Below are 17,962 nucleotides of genomic sequence, written 5' to 3'. Positions count from 1 at the left end.
AACCGAATTCAAATTTTTACCACTGCGCTTCCTAAAATTGCGAAACAAACAGCTTGATGAATTACTCGGCAAGGAAATCTAAAATTGCATTCCACATGCCGTTCATCATGGTCAAAATTCGTAGTGAATTCAGTTTCTGGTACTCCAACCGAAGTAAAGTAATAAAACATAATGACGATATTAGATTTTTGTTTTGATACAGGGCAGCGACAACCGCTTATACGTATTTCGACCTCTTTAGGTCTCCTCAGAGCGGTATAGTCACTACTCTGAACTAAAACAAAAATCTTTCCCGTCCTAGACAATAGTTATCAAAATAACTATATACGGACGTTACTACGCCATCTAAAAACAAAATTGCCGAGTAATTCATCAAGCTGTTTGCTTCGCAAGTTTTAGGAATCGCAGTGGTAAAAATTTGAATTCGGTTTCGCCAGGTAGAAATCGTCTGATTTCTCTTTTTGTTTTTAGATGGCGTAGTAACGTCCGTATATAGTTATTTTGATAAGTATTGTCTAAGACGGGAAAGATTTTTATTTTGGTTCAGAGTAGTGGCTATACCGCTCTGAGGAGACCTAAAGAGGTCGAAATACGTATAAGCGGTTGTCGCTGCCCTGTATCAAAACAAAAATCTAATACCGTCATTATGTTTTATTACTTTACTTCGGTTGGAGTACCAGAAACTGAATTCACTACGAATTTTGACCATGATGAACGGCATGTGGAATGCAATTTTAGATTCCCTTGCCGAGTAATTCATCAAGCTGTTTGCTTCGCAAGTTTTAGGAAGCGCAGTGGTAAAAATTTGAATTCGGTTTCGCCAGGTAGAAACCGTTTGATTTCTCTTTTTGTTTAAAAATTGCATCTTCATAGACCACGATCATGTAAATTTTCAATGCCCTGTATATGACAAAATTTGCAAAAATAATTATAGCTAGTTTTAAGAAAGTGTTTCGCCGAAATATAAATGTTTGGTAAGGCGTCACAACAATAAGATTATTCGGATACCCATTTATATGGTGGAAAATCCAGTAACCCGTATATATTTCAAAGAGCGATTATTGTATAAAGTAGACAGCTTTTAAAATATTCTTTTGTATTAATTTCTTAAAAATAGATAAAACAATATTTTTGGAAAGTGTAGAATTAAGTTGTGGTTATAAAGGTATAAGGAATTTTATTTATTCTTGGAACTCCAGAAAGAACAAGCAAATACAAAAGTTTGAGAATTTCTTTAGAATTACAAGAGAGGTTGAATTTGGTAAATTATATGGTATGGTTGAAAAATTTTTTTGATTGGATGAAAAATAATTATGGAAGGGGAGAACGAGCCGATGTCTGGAATGAATGAGTAGATTTTGGCAGTTGTGTTTGTTCGATAGAAAGGAGAAGACCGTGTGTTGGAAAAGTGCCGCAGGTTGTGTTAAAAGTTGCAAGTGTTATTAGCAGAATAGTGGAACGGGTTATAGACCAAGTAGAGAGGTTCTTTTAAAAACTCCTTGGAGTCTGATGTGTCCGGTTGTGTAAGTAACGAGGAAAAGTTTGCTTGCATTTGTGGCACCGAGTAGATAAAAGAGATCCTTGAGTCATAAAAAGTAGAGGTGATTTAAAAAAAAATGTGGAGACTTGTATCAGGAGAAGATAGGAACGAGCACTGTGGGAAGCAGTGAATAAGAAGGAGAGCAGAATTTGCAGAGTAGCAGAAACACATTATTGGGGAACGTAGACGAGTTCTTTTGGTTACAACACAATCCAGGAAGGAAAAATTTTAGGTGTGCAGACATTGTCGATTTATCAGCAAAGGTCAGTCGTTTTCTTTTGTGACATGAATGTATGGATTTTTCGTATTAAATACCATATTGCATATTAAATTTCATAACATTTCATTATTATAAATAAAATTATCCAAATTCAATCATATTTGTTATAAATTGTTAAAGCTGTTTTTAGTTACAAAGGAGACAATAAGAAATAATATTCTCTATTCGTGTTTTTAGTACGATATAAATATACTAGGATTAAGAAAATTGCAATATTTAATTACTTTTGATAAAATAAATGATATCGATCATTTCTATTGAATTTATGTGTGTATTTTTATTTTCCCGTGTCTATACCGACAAGGAAACAACTAAGAAATGCTAGAAGCCACGAATGAAGGTGATTTATATAAAAATTGAGCCCTGAGATTTGTTTTTTGTTTCCACTAGGAAACTAAGTTCCTGTAGCTGGCTGTATACCATGTATCACAAAATTTTTTATTTCAAATCCTTTATAAAAGGTATATAATAAAATACCCAAACGGGCTATATCACAATTACATTACAGAACGTTTTCGGAATGTAAATTCCATCATCAGTGTAACAAGGTATACATGCTATAAGCCACTAAAATATATGGGTGAAAATCCGTAAAATGTTATTAATTTATAGGTATGTTACATTATATATTATTGCAAATTAGGATGTTCAAGTTACCGTTGGTATTGGTAACATGGCAACGTATGGCTCTACATAGGTTACATGGTCCTGAGACAAAGTGTCTTTGAGGACCTGTTGATAACAACTCGTTTATCAACAGGTCTATATAGACTGTTATAGGCATTTCTGTACGGACAGTATCCAGAATACTACAAGAGAGCAAACGGTCTCTAGATAATAAAAATAAACTTTGATCAGATAAAAGGCATATATCGAGCACAGTTTAATTCAATCTTGCCCAAGTACTTTCGATCCCTAGATCATCTTCAGGGGCATCTGAAATAAGCCAAGAAACGTTTTTTTATAACCAAAGAAATTGATTAACTTCGATAAAAACTCGAAGTTTATGGTTGATAAAGAGTTGTTATGTGATTAACGTTTATAGACTTACTTCGTCAATTGCGGCCTATCCGACAAGAACAAAATGTCATAAACATATAAATGTACATCACGCTACACTACAAAAGGACAAACAAACACTTTAAAATTATTTAAGAAAGGCTACATTACTTGCAGAAGCCGGAGACAGAATGGCTCCCGATCCATAGCACACTACCACCTAGCATTGAAACTTCCGTGTTAAGGAATAAAACAATGATTGGCGCATCACCTAGTGATCGGGCGCGTAACTATATATACATGGCGCTAAATTCAAAAGTTTAGTAATATTACCTAGGATTGTAAACTCATTTTAAAGTAAAGGAAAATCGATATAATCCTAAAATAACAAGAAAAATCCTTATCCTATACGATAATAAATATTTTTCGTATACTTTTTGGGTTTTCTTGTTATGTTGGGACTATATTTATTTTCCATTACATTAAAATGCCAAAGTGGTTAAAAAAATTAAAGAATAAAATATAGAATAAAATCTTTATTTATAAAAATGTTACAAGAAATGTTATATGTGTTACAAGAAATATTAATAATACAAGCCACGTGTAGTATAATTTAGTTTTCTTAATGTTGTGACAAGAATTGGTCAGTATTTAAATAATTGTTTTGTCATTCTTATCAAGTTTTATGTGAATAAAAGTCTAATTCTGCAAAAGACATTTTACTACAATTTTATTCGCATGAATTTACAATGGGGAAGTACTTTAGACCAGATAAACTAGAGGCTGATCCAAACTGTCAAACTTCCACCAAAGAATTCAAACATTGGTAAGTATATAACATTCAAGAATTTTTTAGAAAGCAATGAATCTAAAGATAAATCCCTAGAAGATAAAGATAAGTACATGCTTTTAAAAAATTAATCTACGATTACATAAGCGAATCAATCAATCTGGAAAACCAATTGCTTTTTTCACACATACCCTCACATATTCTGAATGAAAACATTATGCAATTGAAAAAAAAAGCAAATGAGTTGAAGTATTAAAAAAAATGCAGACATTATCTGGTAGAAAAGCAATTCTAACCAATTACAGATTAAATCACTATTTGGTTTATATAGAATGACGGTATATATCAAATCTAAAAAGGAGAACTAGCTTTACTTCACAAGAATTTATTAATTATCTACACTCTAAAGGAATATATTGAAGTAGAACAACACCATATAATCATGAAGGAAATGGTTAAGTCGAAAAATACAATGAGTTTGGAAATTGGTGAATCTAGCATAGAAAACCAAAAATTTAGAATTCACTTAATGGAAAACTGCTTTACCATGTGCTCTGCACTATATACGAAGTTTACTGTTGAATTGTTATATTATTGAATCAAGCTAATGATGAAGGTCCAAATAACACACTAGACAATTCCACTACTAAATAAATACCAGATGAGACAGAAAATTTACCTGTTCAAAAACCTGATGATAATGATGAACCAAGATTGGAAAATTCAGATTTTCATTCTAGCTGTAAATCAGCTGGAGCTAAAAATAAACCAAGATAGTTGCAATATTTTGTTCAAAAATAGGGACGGGTGAATGTAGTATAATTTAGTGTTCTAAATGTTGTGACAGGAACTTGTCAGTATTTAAATAATTTTTTTGTAATTCTAATGTCAAATTAAAGCCTAATAAGCAACAGACAGCCATCAGACATTCTGAGTTTTTTGTAGTACTTTCATCCTAATGTAATAACACACACTATCAGTGGTCAGTGAAAACTCTTACAGTCTGGCGTTCTACTCACAGAAAGAGAGAACTCAAGGACCCTGCTAAGTTGGAAACAGAACAATTAAATGATTTAGTTCTAGAAAGAAGTTTATATACATTTATACTCATACTATATGTTATATATTTATATGATAATACTTTAATTCTTTATATATATATATATATATATATATATATATATATATATATATATATATATATATATATAAATCAGAATCATAATATAAGTTCCAGAAAAATATTCTGGTTATCAACAAAATTATGATTTTGATTAGATTAGCAAAATATTGCTTCTTGCAAAAAGAAAACCCAAGAATGAGGAATAACCGAATGATAGCAAATAGAAAAAACAAACAATGGATAAGGTAAATAATTTATTTCTAAGGTATGCTTAAAGTTTTCACCCAGAATGTAAGCTTTGCTAAAACCTGATATAGTAACTTTATTTGCTCAGTATAAACTCCAAACAACAGAGGATAATAATGTTTTTATGCCTGAAATGACAAACACAATTACAATCAACAGATTTTTTCACCAGTATGTCATCTTAAGATCAGTCATCCCATCCCTATCATCAACAGAATAGGAAAGATCCCTGTCGACACATTCAAATTTATTTATTCATAACTCTGAATGCCTTACCGCTGTCTGTGTGGATGCAGGCTAATATAAGGGACAAGCCGATTAAATGTTACAACTTACAATATACAAAATAGTGGTTAAGTACACAGTATTTTAAGATAATAAAATTAAATAATGTGAAATAAAAATATATTATGTACACAAACACACACACACACACACACATATATATATATATATATATATATATATATATATATATATATATATATATATATATATATATATATATATATATATATATATATATATATATATATATATATATAATTATAATTAAACATGTAATTACATTTTAAAAGTTTCCAAACTCTATGGTACCAGTAACTCTTCTACTAATATTTATATATTTTGAGGGACATATTAAATACATTTACATTTAGGTTGTTTAACAAAGATAAGTATCTATTCAGTGGGCTATTAGCACCATAGGTTGTTCTACAAAATGGAACATTAAAAGTACATAGATGAGGCAAACCATGGTAATATGGTACTCTAAGACCAATCTCACTCACAAGAGAGGGACAGATCCCTCCTCACACTTAAAGCAGGCAAGCTCATAGACCTCTCCGTGATAGTGTAGTCATGGTCTGCTAATCTAATCCAACTTTGAAAGGCGCACACCTGTAGAAATTTATGCCGAACCCTCTCTAAGGTGATGCTTTTTAAGATAGTTGTTGAACCACCACCTACAAATAATTCAAATACTAAGCTAAGTAAGACTGGTTTTATAATATATACTTAATTTTAGGTTAAATTTATAAACTAATTTTATAAGTAAAAGGTAAGATATAATGTGAATAAAAATATAGGTCAGTGGTATAATAGTTCTTACCTGGTCCTGGTAAAAACAAACTCGGAACGGCTGTTCTCGTAATACCGCTATTTCCAACATTGACTATATCTTCCTCTTTAAAATGCAGCATTCTTTTGCAGCATTCTCTAATTAGGGCTCTTAATAGCATTCACCCATTTATCAAACATATCCATATAATATCCTGGACTTAAAAAACGGTATTGCTTGCCAGTAGTATCCATGCAATCTGGAACACATCTTTTTTGTTCAGTTCTTCGTCTCTACATTGTTATTCCATGTAATGTGTTCGATTCCATAATAAAAAATCGTCGAAAATTGTACGATTTTGCACTATTTATATAAAAAATTTTACATTATAAAATAAATTATAAAAAATAAAACAAATACAAATATGGCGCCGTATTTGTCTAAACTCAACTTTGACTTGATCACAACACACTCCCTCCGCGCAAGAACGTGACTAGCAGCGCTACCAAACGAATGGGCGCCTAATCCGAACATGATTTGACCTTGGCTATCCCTGTTACCAATCTAGGTGTAATTTTATCTATGTCCCGATCTAACGGGAATGTTGGGGTGACATGTGACAAATGACAGCTTGGATGAGCAGTCACAATCATAGATATGTGATCTGCACCTTTTTACAATTCTATGAAACTAAGTATTGACCATTATTAATTAATAAAAATAAAGTTGAATTTTCTTCAAAGAGACCTTTACGAAAGTCACCTGTGACAGATTTACCAGAATATCAATTACAGATTACAGAATTACAGATGTTCGGCGTATAATACACGATTTACATAAAACGGAGAATTGTATTGTTACTGTTAATAAATTCTTCTTCTTCCTATGCCGTCCCCATTAACGGAGGTTGGCGACCACATTTTTAAAAGCTTCTCTGTCTTTTGCAACGTGGAATAATTCGTCTACAGTCATGTTTGTCCAGTCTCGAATATTTCGCAGCCATGACTTCCTCTTTCTACCTATTCCCTTTTTGCCATCGACTCTACCCTGCATGATGACCTGCAGAAGACTATATTTATTATTTCTTAGTATGTGTCCAAGGTATGCAGTCTTGCGTACTTTTATTAGTTAATAAATTGAAGAACAAAATTGAGAGAGATTTGGACATTAAAGTACTGATGAACATTTCGAAGGGTCAACGTTTAATAATAGTGCATGCTACAAATTACCGCAAATGACTAAAGGAAAAACTAATTCCAAATTTACCCCCTAACTCAGTAGTTGTTTGCGATAATACCTCATACCATTCGGTACAAGTGAATCCTGCGCCTAACAGTAATTCCAAAAAAATGATATGATTGATTGGCTGATTAAAAACAATATAACATTTAATCCTCAAAGTTTTAAACCCGAATTGTAAGCGTTGATTAAGTACCATAAAAATCGTTTCAAAAGGTATGAATTCGATGAACTTTTACGTGAATATGGTCACACTCCTTTACGGTTACCTCCATACCATCCGGAATTAAATCCGATAGAGATTAAAAATAATATCGCACAAAATAATATAACTTTCAAATTGGAAGATGTAAGACACCTGTTGGAAAAACAAGTTTCCAAAATAACCCCAGATGAGTGGAGAAAACAATGTCTTCATGCAATTAAAATAGAAGACAGTTATTTAACATCCGAAGCCCAAATAGACCGTCAAGAAGATATTAATCCCATTATAATAAATTTAGGAAGTGGCGATAGTGACATCGAGTGTTCTTCGGAAGAAGAAAATTAAATTAGATTTTGTAGTTCTTCTTTGAAACATTCACATTAGGTATATGAATTTTTAAATGATATGTATATAGAGTTAATTTTATATCTTTTATAAGTTTTCATTTACAAATTTAGATGTGCATATATTTTAGAAGGACAGCAATATTGACGGTAGTCTTTATTCTATCGCTAATATATATATTTAAAAGAAACGTCTTAAATCGGGTGGGTCCATGAAATTAGGCCTTTCCCAAAGACAGGAATATTTATGTTTACATGACTTTATTATATTACTAAAAGGCTTCCAAGAAAAGAATTAAATCAGGTAGAAGTTTAGGTACATCTAATTGGGACCGTTCATTAGAATATAATTATCCTCACTCTTTAATATTTTGGTATTGTATTGGTATTTGATATTTTGAAAAATGCGCTTGACAATTAATTACTATTTTAAAAATCCATTTTGTTAAACATATCAATATTCAGAACTTAATAATTCTTTTGTACAATAAAAATAGTTTGTTTGTTCAGGTAAAACGTATTACGAAGATATTATTATTTTTGTCCCATCAAATATCTTACTGATCATTTTTCAAATGTTGGCTATACGTTCAAAATTATTGAAAACTAAAAAATCGCTTTTATTCAGTATATGTTTTAGCTGTATCTATTAAATAGTGCGCGCCACTGTCGTTTAGTTAAAATTTCAGTAACCAATCACCAACTTCGAAGGCGGTTCTTATACAATTTCGACATGCCTCATAATATGCAAATTAGATGCCTTCCGAAATGACGGTACCTCTACCTTTACCTCACATAGAGATGTAATTTACCCGACTACACTCTCTTTACGCTTATTTATAACTCCCCACATAGGCATCTAACCTAACCATAGATATTGTCTATCGTAATTTTGGATTCCAAAAATTTCTATGGTATATTACATCATTTTTATACAAATAAAATATCATAACTTATATGCAATAGTGTATTTTACTAAATCATTGCGCGCAACTAATATATCTAAGTTTATGACGTCATTGTAATTGGGCGTTTATTATTTGATTGTTTACCAAAAATTCAGTTTCACCTGTTTTAAAGATTTTGTCACTTTTAATTAATGTTACCTGCTGATCTAACCAAACGGCTGGTTTCAACCCTTGGACCAAGTTGTCCATTTTTCGAGCAGAGATAAATATGTTCCCTTAATATCCGAAAACATGGATCTAGTGTCACCCCATTTTTAACATTTAATATGGTTTTCATTTAATATAAGGAGTATTATACCTAGATATGTAGCTAGTCTCAAGATGTAAGTATTTACTACATGGTTATTAGTTTAACAGTCAAAATTTTACCTCTTTGTATTATTCATTTGGATATTTTTTTAAATTTAATCATACATCAGAAGTTTTTACTTCATTGTAAGTTTTTTGAAACCATGGTATAGAGCCAACCATGGAATTTTTCTTTGTATTTTTTGGATTTAATTTGTATTTTTAAGTTACTTTCTTATTATTTCCAACAGCGAATTAAACGCTTCATAAAAATATCTACTCGTAAAACCAAACAGATTTATATTTGCTTAAATATTTACTTACTCTATAATTTATCGGCCATTGCCATGGACGAGATGTTATTTCCCCTTCTTTTGGTTTTAAGCCGGCATTTCCTTGGAACATCACAGCGTGTGACTCAAGAAATCTTTCAAGGAATCTTGGAGCGTATACTTCAAAACTTACGTTGGGCACTAAAGACAAAATAGTCACTCAATTTTAAAATTTTAAGCTTGAATTTTCAAATCAATAAATACATTCTTTAATGTTTGAACTTAAAGTGTAAAAATACTTGAACGAAGTAGAATATTTATTATGTAAAATTGAAAAATACGAGAGTGGACTTCATTTAAAAACATATCAAGGGACCCACAAGCCAGTCCAGTTCTTCCTTCTAGACAATTGTAGGTAATATCTTTAATTCTGTATTTTGTAAAGAAGAGGGGAGCAAAATTATCCAATAAAATAAATAAAACAATATAAACAAAAAGAAATTAAATAATTTAAATAAACTGAATATAGAAATATCCTCTGTACTCACACTTTTCGAAGATATTTTCCTCAACGTTCCATAATCCATTTTGGTCTCTTAGATTGGGATTGCAAGTGACTTCCTGCTGTTCGTAACCCCATTTTGGAAGTTGTTTTCCACTAGTCGTTAAAATACACGATTGCAAGTAGTGCACAAATTTTAATTTACTAGTGACAGCTGTAACTTCTGCTCCAATTTTAGCTCCTGCGATAGTTATTCTCCAGACGTCGTTAGCATCACCAGTTCCATTCTCACCATAACCTGTCACCTAAAAAAAAAAATAAGTATTTTAAGGATTTAGTCGGCGAAAGGTTTCGAGGAAACAATGTTGCTTATCAACAACTGTTGCTTATATATATTTTGACTACAGCAAACTAAACTAAAATTGTTGTTTTATTATATAACCAATATCCGTTTAGTAAAAAATTACAAACATTGGACAAATTTGCTAACTTTGTTTAAATTTATACATTTAATAATAAAAGTTTCATTTCGGCACTTTTTTATTTTTTACTGGATTACTCTTGTTAAGTAATCTATAATATAAACTATATTCATGACTAAATCTCTTCTTTATTGTTCTATAAATAGGACACTGGTATTTAGTGTTATTGAAATATGCAGCATTTCAGCAGCCAGTTGAATGTGAGTGTGTACACAAGTCGTTGTATTTTTTTAAATGTTAAAATTGTTTATTGCGATTTGTATAAAGAGTTTTATATTTAATCATATTAGGATCATTAGGATCAAATGATCCTAATAGTATACACGCTGATCTGATTCTGTAACATATGGATATGAGGAATAAATTATTGAAAAACCTAAAATTATTCGAAATCAATGAGTATAATGATAACGAAACTCGGCCATCAAATATTCTGATGAACAGTATCGAAAAAGGTAAATCGAAAAAAATGTTATTTTACAGAAGAGAAATTTAAATGGAAAAAAGTTTAACCACTACACAAAACTTCCACCTGAAGGATCAATATAATGTCAATCATGAAAATTTGGTAAATAAACTTGTGGGAAAAACTACTGTTGAAATTTTTGGAGAAGGTTTATACATGATTTATACCAATACAAATAAACACATTGTAAAATAAACAATTAGATATGAAAATTAGATGCGTATGTTAAGCGATTTATGATATGTGATTAGAAGTCGGTACTTGGAATTTAAGAAATTTATACATTTCACTGATAATGTATGTACAGAGAAAGACGACAGAGGATTCAAAGTAAGACCCCTCTGTCCGCTCTGTAGCAGTTTCTTACCTAAAATTGACACTTAGTACAGGGACTATAATATGGAGACCGAGGACCAGTTGAGTAATAAATCAACGTCTACAGTATTTATGGATATAACATTCGATATGAAAAGACATTTCATAGAGAAACGTGAAAAGCAGAGACGATATCAAGGAGAAAAAGAATTAATGCATAGTATACTCCCTTCTTTAGTCCATATATAAATGTAAGGTTATTTAAGGAAGGCAAAACACTACAACACAAAAATAAAGAGGGTTTGAAATTGTTTTCTTGTGATATGTTTAAGTTAAATAGACACGTTTCGATTTCAAATCTGGAAATCATTGTTGAAACTACACACGCACAGAAAGATCAGAATTTGATATCAATCCGATGGTACAACAACAATTCTCAAAATTTCACTAAAATATGCCTAGTTCCTACAGGATCTAGGCCAAGTAAGTCAACTGTCAAATTTGCATCGCCTCGCCAACCAGCGCCAGTTTATAAACATTATTTTTAGGTTAAAATTCTTAAAAACTTTTACTAATGTATAACCTATAAAAAATAAGCCTCAAACATTGTAAATTTTGTATTTATTCAACAATATACTATATTTTGTAAATCTATGGAATTTGGAAAGTCTTTGAATAGTTTCGTAATTTGATAAAAATTATGTACACAAAAATATTGTAAGGATTTAAATTATTTAGAAATTACTTCCAAAACTAATAACATAGCTAGTATACAGTCCATCATCTTCGCTAAAATATTTTCTGAACCATAAAACTTAAATTAATAAATTCTTGGAAGTAAGGTACTTGTATACTATTTTTATAATGTTTTTCTCTTTGAAATTAAAAGTAGATAGCAAACTTTCTTTTGAAAGAGCTTTCAAATGATATGTCACATTTCATATATTGTCATTGAAGATAAATATTGATGAGATCATTTTATTTCTTCTTGTGTGCTTATTCGTTACGAATTTTGCCGAGATCATCATGATAATCTTTAGATCATCATAGATTGTGTTGAACCAGGTTCTGAGGTTCTTTAACCAGGATGTTATTCTTTTTCCTGGATCTCGCTTTACAAATAAATTCTGAGATCTGCGATTCCAGAAAGATTGAAAGAAGAAAAGCCAAATATGACCCAGAAACCAATAGGATCTCATCTGTCATCCATGATTGCTTAGTTTTTCTTGATTATTTTATCTGTCTTTACGCGTTTTTCCTTTACATTTTTAACTATTTCTATAATCTTGCTGATGCTGTTTCGGAATCTTCTATTTACTAAAATGTAATCTATTTGATTTCTAATGATTCTCCCAGGTCTGTCTTGAGGGGATTTCCACGTGTACAGCTTTCGTAGTGGTAACTGAAATAATGTGTTGGTAACAACTAGTTATGATTCTTCTGCAAATTTTTCTAGGAGGTCCCCTCTCTCGTTTATGACTCCAAGTCCATGTGCTCCTACCATGTGTCTAATCTCCAGCTCCAAGCTTGGCATTAAAATCTCCCATAATGAGAACTTCCTAAATGGAAAACTAACACAGTGTATACCAGCACAAAGCGGAGTCAGACAGGGTGACTCGTTAAGCCCACTTCTCTTTAATATAATAATGGACGAAATAATACAAGCAATACGTAAAAGTCATGGCTACAGAATGGGGAACAAAAAATTCAAATATTATGTTATGCAGGAGATGAGCTCCAAAAATTAATACACATCTTCAATACAATAGCCAAGAAATACAATATGATAATATCAGCAGAAAAAACCAAGTGTATGACAACATCTAAATACCCACTACGATGTAAAATCGAATTGATGGGAAAATAATAAAGCAGGAAGCAAGGTTTAGATATCTGGGAATAGATATATCTAGTTACGGAGATGTTGAAGAAGAAGTACGACATTAAAGCTTAAAAGCAAGTAAAGCGGCGGGATCTCTTAATGACACAATCTGGAAGAACAAACACCTAAGACAAGACACAAAAACAAGACCTATATTAAAACCTATATTAACATATACGGCGGAGACAAGACCTGACACATCTAAAATGAGACGACTACTAGAAACAACAGAGATGAAAATATTCCAACGAATATCAGGAAAAAGTCTGTTGGGTAGGGAGAGAAGCGAAAACATAAGAAGAGCATGCAATATAGAAGACATAAATGGATGGGTGACAAAACGGAAAGAGGAGTGGAGCGAACACATTAGTAGAATGGAAGAGGATAGGATAGTACGAATAGCACGAGATAAGTCACCAAATGCACGAAGAAGTATTGACAGACCAAGAAAAAGATGATGCGATAATTTAAACAATTTGGGAGGCTAATATTGAAGAAGAAACAGGCTTTAAAGCCTACATACAAGAAGGAAGAAGAAGAAGAAGAAGAGCGCATAAACTTGGATGATGTGTATATCGATGGGCTTGGTTTATTTAACCTCACTCTCTCTGATATTGGTGTAAAGGTATTAACGCATATGGCAACTTTGTATGATACGATTACATATTCATGTGATCCATCATTTGCTCTTGAGTAGTATACCTTATGATCCAGAATAAGCCATCTTATTTCTGCTATTCTCATGATTTTAATATCCATTCTCTTTTTCTCTTGTATTGGATTGTAGATTATTACTTCTTTGTATAAGGTTTTGATCCAGTGCAGATCTTGATATTCTTTTTGCATACAATTTATTATCTTTTGGTGAACTCAAAACTGTCCTCCCCGGAGATCCGATCGGAGGTCTTATTCCGGAATTGATTTTTGTATTTAGTATTGCCTTAAATCGGCGAGCTAAACTCAGGAATCTGGACGATGTGCAGGACGATATAAGGGAGATTAGAGTAAGGGGATGGAGAAGACAGACACTCGATAGGGAAGGATGGAAGAATGTTTTGAGGCAGGCCAGGGCTCACGAAGGGCTGTAGCGCCAACTGACGATGATTGTACATTGCCATGATTAATTAACTAAGGCGTATCGCTGTGGATCTTTATTAGAATGTTTGCTTAATTTGTTTAATGTAGAAGTTGTGCTTCCCCATACTTATGCCACTGACCAAATCTTTGATTCATCTGCCCTAGAGGCCAATTTCTCAACTCCAGGACAAAAGTGTACCCTACCATTTACCTAATTCATCCGTCTGAAGCCGTTGGTCAGTAAGTGGGACAATCTGGCAATCACTGGGTGAATGACTCGTCAATCTAGTAAAAGAGATTGGCGAGTGGAGGAAAAATTTAGGAGTGTGTGAGTGGAAAGATGCGCAAATTACGCAGTTCGTGTGTAGGGTGCGCGGCATATATATGCCACATGCACATCCTGCGCAAAATGGAACCCTCACACGGTCAAAAGGGGTCTGAGTGAGATGGGTTATAGGATAGATAATAGGGTACGGTTAACATGAAATGTCGAGTAAGGACAGCCGTCAGTTGCTCCAGTTAGTCGCCTTTTACGACAATTAAGAGATTCTGTTGGTGTATTCTTCTAAGTAGCCCTCATCCCACACGAGGGATAATTTTATTGACCGATTTTAATAGAAATCAATTGAATTATATCGGAATGTGGTAAACTGGAAAAATAAAGTAGCAAGTCTTTTCTCTGAAAGCAAAATACTATCATATTATTAGGGGAAGTTCGTAATTTTTTTAAAAAGTAGCCATTGATTATTTAACGGTCACCATTTTGAAACGGTGAGACAAAATCGCACAAAAATCTAGATACCTACTTAGTGACACAATACCTTTCAAAGGAGGTATTACCTGCTATATGATACCTGATATGACATTTAAAATTTGGTGCCCTTCTGATACTTAGAGTTCAGTTCCTCAAAAAGGGTTACGGTTTGGAAAAGATTTGGGGAGAGGGGAGGGCTGACTTTAGATTTTGACTTTATGATGTATATAATTTTTATTATATTACGCTTCATATCAAAGTATATAAAAAACTATCTTACCTGAAAATGCTTTTTTGTAATAGGTGCCTGTTCCTTATGTGAATGTAGATTACGTTTTGTTGGAATGTGTTCTAAACGAACTAAATCTCCGTTTTTTATTATTTCAATTCCATCAGCTGTTTCAGAGTTAAATTTTTTTATGATCCATTTGTTGTTATCATCTTTGTGAGTATAGGTAGTAATCTAGAAGAATAGTGTTTTGTTACAAGTTGCCCTCTTAAATACACAAAAGATCATAATACGTAATAAATTTCAACGTATAGTCAATCCAAAGTTAATTGAAAATTGAAGTTTTACGAGGAGGTTCAAATATATTACTTAATAGATCTGTTTTACTACAAGAAGCGCTGTACGCAAAGTAACCAAGCTATGCAAGATATCCTCGTATTATCTCTACACGGATTGAGAAGTTCCGTCTCTCTTGTTTTAAGTGAAACCAAAGCACATGATTGCCAGATGTTAAATAAATATTAAATTTCATCATTTTTCATTCCGAGATCTGAGACAAAAGACTTTGAACAACAATCCTAAAAATGGTTGTAGAATTAATTTTACTTATACTGATGGTTTAAAGATTATTGTTTGAATAAAAAAAATATATAACTGCAGTTGTACTTGAAAGCTTATTATTAGTTCAGTTGAAAGTGTTTTATGTTTGAAAGTTTGGCCGGGATGTTACAGAAACACTCTTTTGACTTTTGGTCTAGCTTTCGGAATTGATTTATTCCTTCTTCAAGACATTGTAATTAGAAGAATGTGTAAATATTGACAAAACATCAAAAATAAAATAAAGATTTACTTTTACATATACACACCATAATACACCTGCATACAAAACATGTTGTATACCATCAAGACAGGTTTAATATACTACTTCCATTAATATAACATGAAGAACACCTAATTACATTTTAATCATACTATTTTTGTTTTTTCTTACTGTTCTCTATGGATCAGTTAAAACACACCATTAAAAAATGTCACAAACGAAATTTTTACTATCATAACTAAATTTTAAAATGTATTTTGTTCATTATTTTATGTTATATTTTATGTATGTGTTATTAATGTTGAGTGTCATAGCTTTATATAAATAATCTTAATGACTAGTAAGTTGCACTGACAGTTTGTGATATATTGTAAATATTTACACATTCTTCTAATTACAGTGTCTTGAAGAAAGAATAAAACAATTCCGAAAGCTAGACCAAAAGCCAAAAGAGTGTTTCTGTAACAACCCGGCCAAACTTTCTAGCTGCAGCCCTAATAAACTGTGTTGTTTGTTTATATCGACAGTCAATAATATCCAGTATTTCTTATATATATATATATATATATATATATATATATATATATATATATATATATATATATATATATATATATATATATATATATATATTGATTTATATTTACCTGTTGTTGTCGAGCTCCAACTCCTTCCGGGTATAAATGAAAATGTGAGTGAAGGTAACCTCCTCCAGTCCGATGATTTTTAAGAGTAATAATTGCACCATAAGCTACTTGATGAGGCATACTTGCATTATGCAAACTATTACCTAGCATAAAATAAAAGAAATTATTGGTAACTATTATAATCAACATTATCATGTATCATACAGTACGTTAAGTTTTTGGATTAGATATTGCAAACTACATAAAGCGCTAAAATCGGCAACATTGTCTCGTACGAAGTAATTGTAATTCTCCGATCCCCTCCGACACCTTAGACTCCTAGACAGAAAACGAGAAAACGAAAACCATTTAGTAACACATAACAACTCAGGGGATATGCATCACCGTCCGATAATTTTTGTGTTGCTTACGTATACCCGGTTCATTTCTTATAACATCAACTCGATAAAAATACACTAACCTTTATAAGGCGGTGCATTTGTATCGGTTTTTATTAATGTGAACAATGTTTTGTGGTTGAATTAAAAATAAAAGCGTATTTCTTTAAAAAGATAAAACAAAAAATATACTCTTATTGAAATTAAAAAAAAATCCTAATAAAATAAGAAATAATTCTTTATGCACTACAGAAATGATTCAAATATTTGACCTTCTACAGCTGAACAGTATACCAATCTGTCATAAAAGCTTCTGCAGACATATGTAAGAGTTTCTGCTGTAACAGAATTGGAGACTTCTCTTATTCGGTTTTTTAATTCATCCAAATTTCGGGCTTTAGCCTCAGGATGATCGTGGATGATGCTTTTAAATGTAGCAAAAAAAAAGAAGTCCATGGGTGTAAGGTCTGGAGATCGTACAGGCCACTTAATATTGTCTGTTCCAGTGATAACTCGATTCGGGAAAGTATTGTTTAAGTACTCTCTAATTATTCGAGTGCTGTGAAATGAACAGCCGTCTGGATGGAACCAACGATTCTCCAGATTTACATCAGGAAGACTGAAAATACTGGGAAGAACATGATTCTGTAATAAATCGAGGTATACTTTACTATTTAAGTTGCCCTCAATAAAAAATGGACCTATTATGTGGTCTTATAAAATGCTAGCCCAGACAATAACTTTTTGAGGACATAGAGTTCGGTAAACAACACTTCTGTGCTGGTTTTTTCGCGTCCAATACCTCGTAATTGAAGGATTGTGACTCCCTACTAACGAAACAGAGGATTCATCAGTAAATAAAATGATTTAAATAAAATTGGGTTCATCATTAGCCTTCGTTAATAGAGTTTCACAAAACTCCATTCTTCGAAAGTAGTCGTTTGGATAAAGCTGCTGCGTTTTCGCATATTTAAAATTCTTGCAACCGTGCTTTTTCCATCCTTTCGTTACAGTAACATCGCTAACATCTAACTCTCTAGCAACGGTTCTACTTTAA

The 17,962-nt window shown here is 32.0% G+C and overlaps 1 protein-coding gene across 2 annotated transcripts in view; it reads right to left on the bottom strand.

Annotated features, from left to right (window-relative positions):
* Nucleotides 1-17,962, bottom strand: part of tw (Protein O-mannosyl-transferase 2) — a 96,212-nt gene that overhangs the window by 12,838 nt on the left and 65,412 nt on the right. For both annotated transcript variants that reach the window (XM_072531932.1, XM_072531930.1), the window contains exons 9-12: nt 16,529-16,671; nt 15,113-15,295; nt 9,903-10,161; nt 9,407-9,555 (exon numbers count right to left, since the gene is read on the bottom strand). In XM_072531932.1, the coding sequence (XP_072388033.1) occupies nt 9,407-9,555; nt 9,903-10,161; nt 15,113-15,295; nt 16,529-16,671 (734 nt within the window). The remainder of the gene's footprint in view (nt 1-9,406; nt 9,556-9,902; nt 10,162-15,112; nt 15,296-16,528; nt 16,672-17,962) is intronic.

The sequence above is a fragment of the Diabrotica undecimpunctata genome, chromosome 5 (genome assembly GCF_040954645.1).
Source record: "Diabrotica undecimpunctata isolate CICGRU chromosome 5, icDiaUnde3, whole genome shotgun sequence".
Taxonomy (NCBI): Eukaryota; Metazoa; Arthropoda; class Insecta; order Coleoptera; family Chrysomelidae; genus Diabrotica; species Diabrotica undecimpunctata.
This window is presented reverse-complemented; position numbering and strand designations above follow the sequence as displayed.